This window comes from Argopecten irradians, chromosome 5 (assembly GCF_041381155.1).
Source record: "Argopecten irradians isolate NY chromosome 5, Ai_NY, whole genome shotgun sequence".
Classification (NCBI taxonomy): domain Eukaryota; kingdom Metazoa; phylum Mollusca; class Bivalvia; order Pectinida; family Pectinidae; genus Argopecten; species Argopecten irradians.
In genome coordinates, this window is record NC_091138.1 from 160932 (window position 1) to 180443 (window position 19512).

Below are 19512 nucleotides of genomic sequence, written 5' to 3' on the forward strand. Positions count from 1 at the left end.
TAAGGTTTATATCTTGGCTAGTCCATTATCATTATATTTGTAGGAAGTCACCCACCTTCTCCTAGACGTGTCGTACACGGTTTATATCTTGGCTAGTTTCATTATCATTATATTTTAGGAAGTCACCCACCTTCTCTTAGACGTGTCGTATAAGGTGTATATCTTGGCTAGTCCATTATCATTATATTTGTAGGAAGCCACCCGCCTTCTCCTAGACATGTCGTATGGACTTGAGGGCGTGGCCTCGGCTCTAATGAGCTCCTTCACCAAGTCGAGACTAGTAGCTCTGGAGGTAAGGGTTATATCTAGTATTATAAAGATGCCGGTACAGAATGAGCAAGCACTAGAGAAGCAATGATTGATATTGATATTATTCATATTATGGATATTTCAGATGGCCAGTATGTGATTCACTTATCAATTAAAACATCAATAATATAATGTTAGAATAAACACCGTTCATAATGTACGAAAGGGGTAGAAAATAAAGCAATAAAGCAATGTTATTGGAAATGATCATTGTATACCAAAGGACTTCAGTTAAGAGAATTGATGCGATATCATGCATTACCGATTAACGACCAAAGATTTTCCTGCATATCGGTGAATGTTATGGCCGAATACGTAAAAGAAAACAGCCTAAAGCATAATCACAAATGTTTGCGATACAATGCACATTTTTTTTGCTATCTAATATTCATTTAACTTTAGTTTCTTTTCTATATTTTCCCAGATAATGAGCCTCGTGTTAACAGACCCAAAGGGATTGTCTCGAAACTTAGATTGTTTCACCTATTTGCGGTTGAAGAATTGCGAGCCTGCCCGTTTCCGCTTCCTTATCAGCATGTTGATGACTATTCACTCACAGAATGTTACATTCCAGGTAAGTTCACACCACGTAGATATTTACCAACAAAAACCTTAACGTGTAATAATAATATCTATAAAAATGTGAGGATTAATCTTTATATATTGATATACTACCCACTTACACTGTTTAAATATACACTGCTTAAGGGTTTACTTATGGTTATGTTGATGCTAGATAAATGTGCAATGTTTGAAAGCTTATTTCTCTAACATTTCAGCATGTACCTATCCTCAATTACACAAAAATAAAGAAAAATATTATTATTTTCAACGCAAACCAGCATTGCTCAAAAGTGTATGTAGTTAGCAGCAATTTTATTGAGTAATATTTATATCAGAAGGCACCTAATTTTGTAAACAAAAAACAAAAAACAAAAACAACAACAACAACAAAAAACACGTAAAAACTAACAATACACAAATTGATGTTATAATTCATCACATGCTGCCAACTAAATTTTCAGGAAGGGCAACCTACCCATAAACAACCATGTCGACTTGTTTTATGATGTTTACATGAAATGTATTATTGGTCTGAGGTCCGCCATATTGGTTTGTTTCCAGCGATATATATATTTTTGTCTTTTTCTGCAAATCGAAATATGCGATCGTGACAAGTAATGTAAAAAACAAAAATGTAATGCCTTAACGAGGGTCTTGCTAGCATTTTATGACATAAATCACCGTTTCTATGTAGAAATTAGGATTTTTCTTCGGTACATCACTGCACGTCAAAACCGAAAGGAGAGTGTGTATCAATTCGCCGATACGTATTCACCAGAAAGTTTGTGTTTTTACAGAGATCTAACATGTAGTTTCGGTAATAATTGTGTCTATTTGTAGTTTTAACATCTGTTAATAGAATTAAGTCCAAACTTTGGCGATCGTTGCAATGTAGTCACAAGAGATCTGTTAAATATTGGTTGAAGTTGATCTGTTAAAACGGTGACACCACGTGGTACTCGGGTAAGTATAAGTTACACATTTTAAGATATATTGGGTTTTTTTTAACGGCATGGTTGTTTTTGTGTGGGAAATATGCTACCAGAAGTTAATGGCAAGTTATACTCAACCACTATAGGCCTCCATACTTCTTTTCATGGTGGAAGTAGTTCCATAGTAAAATATGGCTGCAAATATTAATTAGCTACTTATGCTTAATTTTCAATTTCAACAATATTTTATTGATATTATGTACATCAATAGGATCAGACATCAGGCTACGCCTATTTAAGTCCTCTCCAGATCTTATATTAAAGTATAAACATGAATTCATTCTGCAATTAATCAATACATATATTTATATATACAAATAAATTGAATTAATTACAGTATAGTGATAATAATATTAATAATTACTAATTAAAGGGGGATAACTCCAATTTTATTTTTTATAGAAAATGTTTCAGAACAAGTTTAGTTATTTGGATTTCATATTCCTAGTGATTGTAGTTTTTGGATAGGGATAAGAATCATGCTCATTTATTGACAGACTAACATACATACACACCATGAGATATTAGGCCAAAAAGTCCCCGTGCTTATGCACAATGACCCATCCCTTTGGAATATATGTATGAAAGTCTGACAACAAATGAGCATTTTGTCTTCTGTTGAATATGAAAAAAAAAATTGGTAGGAGATTGAATGCAATTTTTTATACAATTGGAGTTAACCAACATTTATGGTTCTAATATGTACAGTTTGATTTTTCAATTAGATAATTATTATAGTATAAAAGATTCTCAATATTCGATAAACAGTATTCAGTATCCATCCAGCCAGGATAGTTTAGAGTAAATTAGAAATAAATATTAACATATACAATAGTTTAGATGTTTAATTGCACTGCTAGATAGTATTTTGACTATCAAGTATTTAGATATGGGTACTTGTTACTTGTTTTTGTTTGCTTATATATGCAGAGGGCTATGATACATGTATATAAAATATGTTTATCAGAAATCAAATCTTTTAGTATGGCATATATATTCAATCACGCATTGTAAAGCATCTTTGTTAATATCATTATTGCAAAATTTACATCCATTTGATAGTGTTTCAATGTTTAAATGATTATGATTATCTGGTAAACCTAAGTTATTTATTCCCTGTATAAGAACTGCTCTCTGTTCATAGAAGTGCCTACAGTCAAGGAAAAAGTGTTATGAATTTTCCTTGGTATAATAACAGGAACAGGCTGGAGATTCTCTTAAATGATCGTGATAAAGATCAGAGTTTACATTACTTGCTTGGTTTCGTATCTGGCACAGAATAATGTTATATTTACGGTCGCCATATTTTTGATACTTTTTTTAAATTGTTCTAATGAATTATTAAATATGAGTTCTATATCTGTTTGATTAAATTCTCTTAGCATTGAGGGAATAAAGCTGTTGGAGTATAATTCAGTTCTACAGAGGGGGGATTAAACAGGCGATTTTTCCTTAATGTGTAAGGAGAATTATTATTATCATTAAAGAATGGATCAATCAAATTAGTAAGATATCTAGGGGATTCATTATTTACAATTTTAAACATCAATATTGATTTATGTAGTTTTCGTCTGAATGCAAGTGAATCAAGTCCAACTTCAGCATAAAGTTTATTATGAGATGTTCCTCTTCTCAGGCCTGTTATAATTCTTATTGCTTCTATCTGTACAGATTCTAATAAGTCTTTATCTTGGTTTGTACAATTATCCCAAATGACATCACCATATTCTAAAACAGGTCTTATAAAGGATGTATAAATTTTTAAAAGGCTCTTTCTATCTACATTATGTTTTAGTAATCTTAAAATATTTAGTCTTTTAGAGGCCTGAGTATAAATATTATTAATATGTTTGGACCATTTACCATCACTACTGAAAGTTACCCCCAAATGTTTATGAAATAGAACAGAGTTTACAATATCATCTGCAAATAGAATATCAGGATTGAATATATGTCTTTTTTTTAAGAAAAGTACAGTTTCTGTTTTTGAAGGATTAAAATTAATGTCCCACTTCTTTGCCCAATTATTGATATTACTTAGATCATTGGTTAGATTATCTGCAATTTCTACATGGTTATCAGTTATTATTTCATAAAGTGAAGTATCATCAGCAAAGAGTTTAATTTTACTATTTACACATTCAGTTATGTCATTAATATATAATAAGAATAGGAATGGCCCTAAGACAGAACCTTGTGGTACACCGGCATTGACATTTTTAAAAGAAGATAGGAAACCCTCAGTAGATACTCTTTGTTTTCGATCAGAAAGATAATTTCGAAACCACTGTAACACTCTTCCTTTTATACCATAAGACTCTAATTTGAATAATAATCCTACTTATGCTTAACAAGTATTATTGATTAAAATACATTGATATAACACCAATAAATACAAGCTTACCCTAGATACGCCATTTTTTAAATTTCATTCACAATTGCAAGCTTTGGAACTTTGCCATTTGTGCTGGAGTTTTTAAACAAAGGAGCACATAAATTTGATGATTATGGCTATACTCGAACGACAACAGGGTTATCATGATTATTTTCACATTCTATATTTAGCTGAATAATTTGGTTTATAATAAGGTAATATTGATTGCTTAAATCTTTGAATGTTTGTCTTTGCAATTTTCCATTTGTTTCCCTTTAGTAAACATTTAAGCTGCGGTTCATGTTTCTCGTCAAAATATGTTTTAGGTACTTTGAACACAACTTGTCTTCATCCCTATAGACATTATAGGTGGTGAATATAAGTACATGTATGCTGTGTATGAAATTTATTGTACATTGTTATAACCATATGATCGATACAGGTGTGCTGTATGAAATTTATAGTACATTGTTATAACCATATAATGGATACAGGTATGCTGTATGAAGTTTTTTAACTCGCTCCTTGCCGCCTCTCCGAACATGAACGCCATGGTTTCTCTCCACAATGAACTCACTACAGCTGGTCTAGACGTGCACACTCTACAACAGGTAAGAACCTCTATAGAGGAGCTTTCTCTAATATCCCAAAGTCTAAAGAACGGCTTACTCTATTCTACATGCACTTTTATTGACATTCTCCATAAAAGTCTGTAGAATGGCTTCCTCTGTTCTCCTTTTATTGACACTCTCCGTAAAAGTATGTAGAATTGCTTACTCTATTCTCCTTTTTATTGACACTCTCTGTAAAGTCTGTAGAACGGCTTACTCTATTCTCATTTAAGTGACACTCTCCGTAAAAGTCTGTAGAATGGCTTACTCTATTCTCCTTTTATTGACACTCTCCGTAAAAGTCTGTAGAATGGCTTACTCTATTCTCCTTTTATTGACTCTCTCCGTAAAAGTCTGTAGAACGGCTTACTCTATTCTCATTTTTTGACACTCTCCGTAAAAGTATGATAGACTTACTCTATTCTCATTTAAGTGACACTCTCCGTAAAAGTCTGTAGAATGACTTACTCTATTCTCCTTTTATTGACACTCTCCGTAAAAGTCTGTAGAATGGCTTACTCTATTCTCCTTTTATTGACACTCTCCGTAAAAGTCTGTAGAATGGCTTACTCTATTCTCCTTTTATTGACACTCTCCGTAAAAGTCTGTAGAATGGCTTACTCTATTCTCCTTTTGTTGACACTCTCCGTAAAAGTCTGTAGAATGTCTTACTCTATTTTCCTTTTGGTGACACTCTCCTCATAAAAGTTTGTAGAATGGCTTACTCCATACTCCTTTTAGTGACACTCTCCGTAAAAGTTTGTAGAATGGCTGACTCTATTCTCCTTTTGTTGACACTCTCCGTAAAAGTCTGTAGAATGACTTTCTCTGTTCTCCTTTTATTGACACTCTCCTCATAAAAGTCTGTAGAATGGCTTACTCCATACTCCTTTTAGTGACACTCTCCGTAAAAGTATGTAGAATTGCTTACTCTATTCTCCTTTTATTGACACTCTCCGTAAAAGTCTGTAGAATGGCTTACTCTATTCTCCTTTTGTTGACACTCTCCGTAAAAGTCTGTAGAATGACTTTCTCTGTTCTCCTTTTATTGACACTCTCCTCATAAAAGTTTGTAGAATGGCTGACTCTATTCTCCTTTAAGTGTCACTCTTCGTAAAAGTTTGTAGAATGGATTACTCCATACTCCTTTTAGTGACACTCTCCGTAAAAGTCTGTAGAATGACTTTCTCTATTCTCCTTTTATTGACACTCTCCGTAAAAGTTTGTAGAATGGCTTACTCTATTCTCATTTTAGTGTCACTCTCCGTAAAAGTTTGTAGAATAGCTTACTCCATTCTCCTTTTAGTGACACTCTCCGTAAAAGTTTGTAGAGAGACTAACTCTATTCTCCTTTTATTGTTTTTGATTTCGGTTTTTGATATTGTCGATATCTAATCCTAACAGAACATTGACACAAAAACAAGTCTCGAACACGTCGAGTTGGAACGAGAGTTAGCGGAGTTTAGCGATACTTTCATTGATGTTGATGCTTTGATGAAACATCGATCAACTTTAAAATCTACGAACGACGATCTTCAAAAGCAGGTACACACTTAGATTGATACGGATATGTCATGACTGTTTTATTAATGTGTTTGGTATCGCAATGGGTAAATCGCTGAGAGATAATAAAGCATCAATGATAATAAAGAATTAATGATATGCATTGGTGCTTGCGGTTTAATAATTGGAAAGACGACTAAGCCTGATATCTAAACAGATAAGGCTTGCCACATTGTCAAATATGCTCGACTTATAAATTCCTCAATTTAGTAAAAAATGGAAATATGTATATATTACTCCCAAAAGAATTTTTATAATGTTTATGTAGCTAAGAATAATGGATGAATATATTTTCTTTTCCAGTTATATGTCCTCCAAGATGAAGTACAGGTAAGTTATATTCTCTTTAAAATAAAATGTTATATCATATTGGTCCTATGTATGACTGATTGGATTTATTCCACTTTCAAATAATTATTATTGTGCCGTATGTATAGTATGTGTATTAAAGCAGTGTTTTTTTTTTATTAACAGAGTATAAAGAATACCAGTGATAGGGATTCGGTATCTATGACGTCACAGCTTAGTGAAGATGGAGTCCATCCAAACGTTCCCGGTAATTATATGACACGGAAACAGGGTAGGGGAGGGTCTTAGTTTAATCAACATACCTTCAGGGAACAATTTACTATTAAACCATCAATGAAAATAAAAACCAAAAGATGTTTGTAAGGAAGTATCAAAACCTTAATGTCTATACAAATGAACGTAATGATACACATTGACGTCATGATACTCATTGACGTCATGATACTCATTAACTTAATGATACACGTTGACGTAATGATACACATTGACGTAATGATACATATTGACGTTATGATACACATTGACGTAATGATACACATTGACGTAATGATACACATTGACGTTATGATACACGTTGACGTAATGATACACGTTGACCTAATGATACACATTGACGTAATGATACACATTGACGTAATGATGCACATTGACGTAATGATACACATTGACATAATGATACATATTGACGTAATGATACACATTGACGTAATGATACACAGTAACATAATGATACACAGTAACGTAGTGATGCACATTGACTTAATGATACACATTGACGTAATGATACACATTGACGTAATGATGCACATTGACGTAATGATACACATTGACGTAATGATACACATTGACTTAATGATACACATTGACGTAATGATACACATTGACGTAATGATACACATTGACGTAATGATACACATTAACATAATGATACACATTGACGTAATGATACACATTGACGTAATGATACACATTGACGTAATGATACACATTAACGTAATGATACATATTGACGTAGTGTTACATATTGACGTAATGATACACATTGACATAATGATATACATTGACGTAATGATACATATTGACGTAATGATACACATTGACGTAATGATAAATATTGGCGTAATGATACATATTGGCGTAATGATACAAATTGACTTAATGATACACATTGACGTAATGATACACTTTGACGTAATGATACACATTGGCGTTATGATACACATTGACGTGATGATACACATTGACGTAATGATACACATTGGCGTAATGACACACATTGACTTAATGATACAAATTGACGTAACGATACATATTTACGTAATGATGCACATTGACGTAATGATTCACATTGACGCAATGATGCACATTGACGTAATGATACATATTGACGTAATGATACATATTGACGTAATGATACATATTGACGTAATGATACATATTGACGTAATGATACACATTGACGTAATGATACATATTGACGTAATGATACATATTGACATAATGATACACATTGACGTAATTATACACATTGACGTAATGATACACATTAACATAATGATACACGTTGACGTAATGATACACATTGACGTAATGATACACATTGACGTAATGATACACGTTGACGTAATTATACACATTGACATAATGATACACATTGACGTAATGATGCACATTGACGTAATGATACACAGTAACGTAATGATACACAGTAACGTAATGATACACGTTGACGTAATGATACACATTAACATAATGATACACGTTGACGTAATGATACACATTGACGTAATGATACACATTGACGTAATGATACACATTGACGTAATGATACACATTGACGTAATGATACACATTGACGTAATGATACACATTGACGTAATGACACACATTGACGTAATGATACACATTAACATAATGATACACGTTGACGTAATGATACACGTTGACGTAATGATACACGTTGACGTAATGATACACATTGACGTAATGATATACATTAACATAATGATACACGTTGACGTAATGATACACATTGACGTAGTGATGCACATTGACGTAATGATACACATTGACGTAATGATACACATTGACGTAATGATGCACATTGACGTAATGATACACATTGACGTAATGATACACATTAACATAATGATACACGTTGACGTAATGATGCACATTAACGTAATGATACACATTAACGTAATGATACACGTTGACGTAATGATACACATTGACGTAATGATGCACATTGACGTAATGATACACATTGACGTAATGATGCACATTGACGTAATGATACACATTGACGTAATGATGCACATTGACGTAATGATACACATTGACGTAATGATACACATTGACGTAATGATGCACATTGACGTAATGATACACATTGACATAATGATGCACATTGACGTAATGATACATATTGACGTAATGATAAATATTGACGTAATGATACACATTGACGTAATGATACATATTGACTCAATGATACACATTAACATAATGATACACATTGACTTAATGATACACATTGACGTTATGATACACGTTGACGTAATTATACACATTGACATAATGATACACATTGACGTAATGATGCACATTGACGTAATGATGCACATTGACGTAATGATACACAGTAACGTAATGATACACAGTAACGTAATGATACACGTTGACGTAATGATACACATTGACGTAATGATGCACATTGACGTAATGAAACATATTGACGTAATGATAAATATTGACGTAATGATACACATTGACGTAATGATACACATTGACGTAATGATGCACATTGACGTAATGTTGCACATTGACGTAATGATACACATTAACATAATGATACACGTTGACGTAATGATACACATTGACGTAGTGATGCACATTGACGTAATGATACACATTGACGTAATGATACACATTGACGTAATGATGCACATTGACGTAATGATGCACATTGACGTAATGATACACATTGACGTAGTGATGCACATTGACGTAATGATACACATTGACGTAATGATGCACATTGACGTAATGATACACATTGACGTAATGATACACATTGACGTAATGATACACATTAACGTAATGATACATATTGACGTAAAGAAACATATCGACGTAATCATACATATTGACGTAATCATACATATTGACGTAATCATACAAATTGACGTAGTGTTACATATTGACGTAATGATACACATTGACATAATGATAAATATTGGCGTAATGATACATATTGGCGTAATGATTCAAATTGACTTAATGATATACATTGACGTAATGATACACATTTATGTAATGATACATATTGACGTAATGATACACATTGACGTAATGATAAATATTGGCGTAATGATACATATTGGCGTAATGATACAAATTGACTTAATGATACACATTGACGTAATGATACACATTGACGTAATGATACACATTGGCGTTATGATACACATTGACGTGATGATACACATTGACGTAATGATACACATTGGCGTAATGACACACATTGACTTAATGATACAAATTGACGTAACGATACATATTTACGTAATCATACATTTTGACGTTATGATACACATTAACGTAATGATACAGATTGACGTAATGATACATATTGACGTAATGATACATATTTACATAATTATACATATTGACCTAATGATACATATTAACTTAATGATACATATTGACGTTATGACTCACATTGACGTCATGATACACATTGATTTAATGATAAATATTTACGTAATGATACACATTAACGTAATGATACACGTTGACGTAATGATACATATTGACGTAATGATACATATTTACGTAATGATACATATTGACGTAATGATACATATTGACGTAATGATACAAATTGACGTAATGATACACATTGACGTAATGATACACATTGACGCAATGATACACATTAACATAATGATACACATTTACGTAATTCCTTACCTACCCGGTTATACAGATCCCCCGCCACCTCCTCCATGTTCTGGCTTTTCGAAAACGTCGACCACGGCAATCAACTTCCCATTTCTATGCTGGAAACCACTACAGGACGTTCGTGAAACCATTTTCCAGGTATGAACACCCTGATATCTGTTTAATTCAAATGGATTTATCTGTATTTACATATGAAGTACCAAATGCCTTTTCTGTACTAATATACTTTCTGAATGAATTGGACATCGTTGTTCATTTTCATTAAACTATCACTATGTATCGCAGAAGGCAAATCGCTTTATTTTTTTTATATCATTTTTGACAAATTTTAGTTTCGTTTGTATTCTATCTTACCATTAAGCGTTTTGTTAAGATTCTTTGTAAGGTTGAACATTACATAAAACAACCAACAAAGTGTTAAGTGTTTAATACACTTACTTTTTGTTTATAGATGACAATATATTTTGTGAAGTTATGCTGAACACTGTTACTACAATTGATGATATCCTAAATACCTCAGTGAAATTCTGTAAAACACTGTTTGGGTCACAGAAACTGACAACTTCAACCCTCAGTTCTGCTCGTACTAAATTCAACCATTTTGAGACAAAATATACTGAGTACAAATATTTTTAGTAGGAGGGTACTTTTTATGCAGGAATAAAAAGTATCCGGATACCTTTTAGTAGTGGGTACTTTTACGCATGACACCGGACGCATTTTGGTCACAAAGAAATGACGGCATTGTATTTGAAATACTTATTTTGAATTCTTTATTCCATTTAATGCTAGTTTTCTATAATTATAGTTGCTCTGTTGGCATGCATATTCTTAAAGTTGGGTCATTTTTAGTTTATGTCTAGCTTTTCTAATGAAAACAATAGAGCGCAACCTTGAACAAACATATGGAGGTAAGAAAAATGAATTCCGTTCAATGATACGCTCAATGATTACTACAGAATGACAAACTTTGATGATATTCCAGACTATGGGTACAGAGGAGGTGTTACAAGATGAGGATATGGACGCATTCAGATCAGCATTCCGACTCGACACAATAAAGCCTTCAATCGCATTAAGGAAACACTCAGGTCCACAATTTTACTATTTTATTGTAAAACCTAAATGATACAGTTAGGAGAGAAAAGCATACATGAAACGATAATTACTAAGCCGGTCTTAATATTGATATTGGGCCTAATTGTAGCATTTTCGAAGTTTTAAGATGGAACATCCTATTTACAAAATTCACGTCTGACACTATTATTTTTTTCAGAATCTCGACGTCGCGATAAGAAATACACTTTTCTAGAAACATACAGAGCCCAAAATTTACGTAAGTATGATAAGCAAGAGAGTCACTTAGCTTTAACTATCATACAAAGGAAACGTTGTATTCTTTATCAGGCTATTCTTTCATTGAATTACATTCACATACCACCATGGCGAAATAGGATTAAATTGTACATAATACCACATAATTTCTCTTGGTATCCCACGGTTTTTATCGGGATATTTGACCTCAAATGACCTTGGCTATTAATAGGACGTTAAACGAAGTCATCAAACCTGCAAATACTATTTGTTGCATATTTACAGTACTGGCTCAGAGAGCGGTAGGATTGTCAGCTGAGGCATTGAGAAGAGCACTGGACCAGTATGACTATGAGACGGTGAACGCTGACAGTGCCGAACTTCTGTCTCGATTCATTCCGACAGAAACCGAGGTACGGATACAACACTGATCACCGAATATAACACCAAGTCTCGATATTTGTTGATTGTAAAAGTTTTGCTTGAATAAAAGTGGTTTTGATTTCCAATTAATATAACATACATGTAATAATAAACATATTATTATCTTCAATAGATGAGAGACGTGACGTCACTCACTTGTAACTTTAACGACCTGGCAGAAGCTGAACAACTTATGGTTCAGGTAAAGTTGTATTGAGTAATATCTTATGATGCTAAAATATAAATTTTATGAAAGAGCAATCATCATTTTTGGGGTAACATTGCAATTTGTTTATCGACAACAAAATATAGCAAAATATTGTATATATATACTATAAAAATTGAGGGTTTCCTTAAGATTATAATCTGTTGGATCTGGCAACCATTTTCATTGCTAGTGACAGTTTATTTATGCCCTGAAGTTAGGGCGTTATAATTTTACCTGCTGCCCCTATTGAATGATCGTAAAATGCGTTTAAATTAAGGATATTATCTTTTCTCTTCTTCCTAACTGACTTTATCCTTCCTAATGCCTCCCTTGGCACCGCCTCACTTTTGGCCTTGAGTTGAGCGTTTGCCCCGGTGAGGAAGGCTGTGGGTTCTGTCCCCTTGCCGAGGCACACCAAAGTCTATAAAAGTGGTAGTTTCCGCTCCTGCCTAGAGCTCAGCATACAGGGAGTGGGACGACTGGTTCACCTGTTGTCAGTATAATGTGACCGAGTGGAGTATGTTGCTTGGTGTCTTCGGCGGCAAGCTTCAGTGATATAAAAAGAGCAACAGTTCCACTATTTAAGAAGAAACTACATGAATATACCACGGTCTCCCAAAGCATGCACCTCGCACAACATACACGCAAGACACAGCATACATGGGAGACCGTCCTTACAAGACCATAGCTGTTAATAGGACGTTGATTAATCAAACAAACAAACAAACAGAGTAACTGTCGACTTTGGTAGCCATATATAGCTTATATGCTCAATGTGGTTTATGATTCAACAGCTAGTGACTCTGTTGAATTTGTTGGCCGTACTTATGTTATTGTTGCAGCTAATGCCTGTGTCTGATCTTGAAGCCAAACTTAGTTGTATAGCCTTTATGTTATTTTTGCAGCTAGTGTCTGTGTCGGACCTTGAAGCCAAACTTAGCTGTATAGCCTTTATGTTATTTTTGCAGCTAGTGTCTGTGTCGGACCTTGAAGCCAAACTTAGCTGTATAGCCTTTATGTTATTTTTGCAGCTAGTGTCTGTGTCGGACCTTGAAGCCAAACTTAGCTGTATAGCCTTTATGTTATTTTTGCAGCTAGTGTCTGTGTCGGACCTTGAAGCCAAACTTAGCTGTATAGCCTTTATGTTATTTTTGCAGCTAGTGTCTGTGTCGGACCTTGAAGCCAAACTTAGCTGTATAGCCTTTATGTTATTTTTGCAGCTAGTGTCTGTGTCGGACCTTGAAGCCAAACTTAGCTGTATAGCCTTTATGAACCAGTTCCAACAGAAGATAGATGTTCTGTCTCCGGTAAGTTAAGGGGGATAACTCTTTTATACTGGTCTATTAATTTGTACATTTTCTTACTTGTGTATAAAATCATGCATGTATATGTTCAAATACTCCTATCTATTATACTTATATTTTTTATTTATTTCAGGAACTACATAATATTCACAAATCGGGATATTCTTTGCTTAACTGTGACCGGATCAGGAAAGTATTCGAGGTAACTGAATGTTGAAATCAACAATATATGTAATCAGTTATCATCGATGATAATATCGACATAATACTTAAAGTGTACGTTTTTACCTTCAGATTATCCTAAATCTTGGTAATTATATCAACAAATTCAAACGAGGGCCCGTCCAAGGTTTCCAGCTTTCGTGTCTGTCATCGGTAAGTAGATCTGAATCGAAAATGAAAGTAACATTAATCGACATAATAAATATACTTCCATTGATATAATAGCAATGGTTTGTATCAATACGCCTAGGTGAATAGTTACAGTGTAGCTATGCATATCATCACAAGACGTTCAGTTCCCATACCAACAAAGATGTACATTGAGTAGAAGTTTTTTCATTGAAACATTTGCAAATTCATCTCCCATAAAGATGACGGAAAATTAAACAGTTTCATTGTATTTGATACAAACGAGTTTGATTCCAAAAACATAAGTTTGATTTCCGGCGATGTTTTAGTTACTGCGCAATAGTTGACTATTACTGCGCCATAGGGCAAAACAGCGAAATGAGATGTCAGTGTTTACATAGATATATAGATTAAATCTTGTAATTGTATGGTGTCGTATAGGCTATCGATTTACAAAAAATGTAAAATTCTGACGTTATACAATCATTTCATAAAAACAAAAACAAAATAATAAATTATTTGTGTAGGCCTTTTTAATGTGAAATTTTTAAATATCTAAATTATATCTGGATGATTAAAGTGTCAGGTTATTTTGTTGACATGATTGTTTCAAACTATGAATATCTTTTTACGAATCTTAATGTTGATTTCAGCGTAAAAAAAGTCTTGTGTCTGTTTCAGCTGACAGAAATGAAGTCCAGTGACAAGAAACAGACTCTCCTTGATTTCATCGTACGGTTGATAGATCGAAAGTACCCGGATGTCCTACACTGGTACACAGACCTGGAACTATCACCAGTAACTAAAGGTGATACTACAAATCTTATTGTCTTACTCACTCTCAAAAGTCATACCACAAATGTCATATTTTTACTTATTCCCCAAAGTCATACCACAAATTGTATTGTCTTACTCCCTCTCCAAAGTCATACCACACATTGTATTGTCTTACTCCCTCTCCAAAGTCATAACACAAATTGTATTGTCTTACTCCCTCTCCAAAGTCATACCACACATTGTATTGTCTTACTCCCTCTCCAAAGTCATACCACAAATTGTATTGTCTTAATCACTCTCCAAAGTCATACCACACATTGTATTGTCTTACTCCCTCTCCAAAGTCATACCACAAATTGTATTGTCTTAATCATTCTCCAAAGTCATACCACAAATTGTATTGTCTTACTCCCTCTCCAAAGTCATACCACACATTGTATTGTCTTAATCACTCTCCAAAGTCATACCACACATTGTATTGTCTTACTCCCTCTCCAAAGTCATACCACAAATTGTATTGTCTTAATCACTCTCCAAAGTCATACCACACATTGTATTGTCTTAATCACTCTCCAAAGTCATACCACAAATTGTATTGTCTTAATCACTCTCCAAAGTCATACCACAAATTGTATTGTCTTAATCACTCTATAAAGTCAAACCACAAATTGTATTGTCTTACTCATTCTGCTCTGAACAAATGGTTAACGTGTCAAACTGGCCTAAAATGTTCAGGTTGGTTAGAAAATATGTTGCTCAAATTATTTGACCTACCAGGTAGCTTCTCCCGACTGACGTCACTGGTTCAGGAGCTTGACGACGGGATCAGAGTGCTGGGTGGCCATATGAACCAAACCACTCCGGGCCATGCCGATCGACTTGTTGTATCCTTTATTGATGAGGAATAGGTTCGCAGAAACCTGATATGGGTACGGTGTATTGCCCGACCCTGTCGTTCAAAGAATCAGCATATGTCTATTATTACTGTATTCATGAACAAAAAAATCATGCTCTAACTGTGAAGTTCTTGATACCTAGATCTTTCCACAAACACGTTAACGGTGATCAATGAATGTTGATTTTCGAAACATGGTAATTATTTTTGAAAAGTAAGAAAAATAGTCAAACCTGAAACCCTTTCTTTATTAACAAAACCGAGGGATCTTTAACGGCACATCCTGTCTTCATCCACGAAACAAAAAACACTTTAATATCACTTCATACTTTCATCCACCAAACGAAGCATTCTTAACTTGACACCAGACATTCTATGACGAAGCAGAAGAACAAGTATGGCAGCTTAGGCGATCACACCAGCGAGCTCAAAATGTCTACAAAAGAGTTTGTTCAATGTTTGGAGAGAACCTGGAAAAGACTGAGCCTTGGGAAGTGTTTGGGCACTTTTCACACTTCGTTCAAAGCTATAAGGTAATGACTTGTGTGTTGATTAGTTATGACGGTGCCCGTTATCTATATAAACTACTTTAAATCGTGTTTGCAACAAGTGTTTTCATTGTTTTAAAAATTAATCAAACGATAATGTAAAAAATAGCATAATGACATTTGAGAAAAAAAGGTTTACATAATTATCATCTTTTTGGGCTAATAAAGGTTTCCCTACAAAGTCTTTAGACTGTAGAGCTATCTCGTCTTTGCATATTACAGAGTTAGCTCCCTTGCGGATAGGTATCGATTGCTACGTCATTATTTTGTGAGCTCAATTCACGTCATTATCTCCGAAACGAATGACGTTATGCTCTCAAACACATGTCATAGTCAATACCTACCCGCAAGTGCAGATAACTCTTTAATTTGCATATTAGGAATACACAAATTCAGAAGTAATCACGTTATGGATACAACCGAACTTTTCAACATACTCTACTCACCATACACGCTCTCTATCAGCAAAGAATACATAAATAATAATTATTCATAGCACAACTGTTTTGTATATTTGTTTTACCAATATCCTAACGATAGAAATGGTTATTCAATATTGCACTGTAAATGATAAACCACTGTTACATATTTTCAGGACTCTTTAAACAATCTGCTACCCGAAGTTCCCCTCAGAGAAAGTACCCGTTCAGAGCGGACAGAATACGCACAGCCAGGTGTGGAGACCTCCCCGGATACATCAACGGACAGTACATCGTTACAGAACGTGGCACAGTCCCACAGTATTTACTACGTCAATTCTAGCAAGGAAGAGGAATTCCCGGCTTATATCAATGACTTGGAGAGCGAGAGGACAGACGATGTCTCCTATTACGACTTAGAGGTAGCGGAAGCACTGAGAAATACTTGTGAATCGGAAGCAGACGGCTTGCTATGTGACTGTTGTTTCAAAGAAACTGGAGAATGCGATCTTACCAATAGTCCATATGGTTGTTATCCAGCAAAAAGAAACGTAGCTGTGGAGAATTGGATTGTTCGGAATAACAAGTTGCAGTCGGAATATAGGCCGGGGGACGAAATCCCGCCAGATTACGGAGACAATACTATTAACAATGATAAAAACACCAGCCAAAGGCTAAATAATGACAGTTACGACAGTGCTTTCTTCGGATCTGACGCTAATGTTTTGAAATCCTCAGGTAGAAGTTCCCAAGACAACATCCCTATGCCAGAGACCAGTGTACCTAGATCTAGCACGCCTTATACGTTCACACGTACAGACGACCCCGCCCCTGACTACAGTCGATGTCCATCCCCTGCCGGTAGTACCACAAGTAAAGACACATATAGTAGTGAACTCTCCAGAATTCTCACGGAATTCGAAGGCAATCTGAACCAGTATGAGTCTGAAACTACTCCCAATTATCGCCGATTTTATACAGTGAAATCGATTATATACCTTTAGTACCGTATGATTATGATTACTCCGAGGTATTGCCGATTTTATACAGTGAAATCGATTATATACCTTTAGTACCATATGATTATAGTTACTCCGAGGTATTGCCGATTTTATACTGTGAAATCGATTATATACCTATAATTATTTGTTCTAAGATAATGAAATACCAGATGTAGAATGACATTTAACGTCATTAAGAGTTACTTTCTTTTCGGTATCTATTTTTGTCGATGTTTATGTCTCCTGTGATACCTAGATTTTTACGACTTGTTAGACTAACTGTTAATTAGAAAGCAACACTAGAATGGCACTTCCTATCATTATAGGATCCTCTTTGTCATGGATCGGAGAATATGGCCAATTCTTACAGTTTAATTAATGACATTCGCACCTCTGCGATATGTGTTAGAACAGTAGAGGAATCAAATCTGTAACGAACTTTTTTTTAATGATAATTTAGATATAATCATAACATTAGCATTTTTAAATTATCATGGCCTTAACCACTGGGAAAGCCAAATAAACTAATTTGATTGATATCAAATAACATTGTTTGAACATAAACTCGCTATTATCGCCACCCTATTCACTAGAATATCATAGTTACGTGTTAAAACCAAATATGCATAGGTGAGATAGGTTTATTATTGTAAGGCCATGTACCTTTTGACGAATTGCCGTAAACACATTCTGGATGTACTGTTAAATTCACATGTGATACCAAATCAACGTTTTCATTAGTTCTGTGTCGTGCAATGGTGCAACATCTTCCTGTCCATCATCCAACCAGAATAGATGAGATGTGCAATATACATTGTCACCTGTTTATCGCAATAAGAACGGTGATAATCATTTAACATGCTTCATACACATTGCTGTAACTGCCCAAAATTTAATGAACTAAGCTGATATTACTCGCATTTGCTATCCACCCAAGTAGATTTATAAATACGAAAAATCGTTGATTACCCACAGGAAGACATGATAGACAAGAAATTACTTCGTTTAATATCGAGTGTCAAACCACCTTGCACTTTGACCTCCTTAAAATAAACTGTGCAGCTTAACCAATGGTGTCTATAAAATAATGTTTTGTTTAACATTTCTGACTTGCTATCTTCTAGAATTTGAGCATACATATACATTTAGATGTCGCAGGTAATGACATTACCTTCCAAATGAATAAATTAATACTACTGAGGAAACATCGAAATTTCTGTTTTATTTCGACAGTTTCGTCTCTAGAACACAACATTTTCATTACGATCAAATCAAGTCCATTGGTAATTATGTAACAAAATAAATTTGTCAAATAAACTGTTAAATATTACGTGTTGTTGTTTTGTATGGTTCTTACAAAATAAACACATCGAATCGATGTTAATAACAATTTCCTATCAATACATGTATGTCAATAAGATTTCAAGTTTTATAACCAAATGCGATACAGCATATAGGTAGGCATATACATAATTATATATAATATATATTATGTAAAATCAAAATAGACATATAATATACAAGATGGCGGAGGACAATCCCGTACACATAAATATATAAAAAATCAATTGACGTGTAAGTTCG

General features: G+C 34.1%; 1 protein-coding gene across 1 annotated transcript in view; it reads left to right on the top strand.

Moving 5' to 3' along the window:
• The window catches only part of LOC138324180 (formin-like protein 3), a 61887-nt gene extending 42629 nt beyond the window's left edge, over positions 1 to 19258 (top strand). The window contains exons 2-19 of the mRNA XM_069269260.1: positions 194 to 292; positions 734 to 883; positions 4734 to 4850; positions 6255 to 6395; positions 6717 to 6743; positions 6888 to 6969; positions 10714 to 10826; positions 11674 to 11779; positions 11965 to 12024; positions 12288 to 12415; positions 12559 to 12627; positions 13539 to 13940; positions 14071 to 14139; positions 14232 to 14312; positions 14970 to 15096; positions 15843 to 15949; positions 16329 to 16493; positions 17104 to 19258. Of these exons, the coding sequence (XP_069125361.1) occupies positions 194 to 292; positions 734 to 883; positions 4734 to 4850; positions 6255 to 6395; positions 6717 to 6743; positions 6888 to 6969; positions 10714 to 10826; positions 11674 to 11779; positions 11965 to 12024; positions 12288 to 12415; positions 12559 to 12627; positions 13539 to 13940; positions 14071 to 14139; positions 14232 to 14312; positions 14970 to 15096; positions 15843 to 15949; positions 16329 to 16493; positions 17104 to 17931 (2871 nt within the window). The 3' untranslated portion in view covers positions 17932 to 19258. The remainder of the gene's footprint in view (positions 1 to 193; positions 293 to 733; positions 884 to 4733; positions 4851 to 6254; positions 6396 to 6716; positions 6744 to 6887; positions 6970 to 10713; positions 10827 to 11673; positions 11780 to 11964; positions 12025 to 12287; positions 12416 to 12558; positions 12628 to 13538; positions 13941 to 14070; positions 14140 to 14231; positions 14313 to 14969; positions 15097 to 15842; positions 15950 to 16328; positions 16494 to 17103) is intronic.
• The last annotated feature ends 254 nt before the right edge of the window (positions 19259 to 19512 follow it).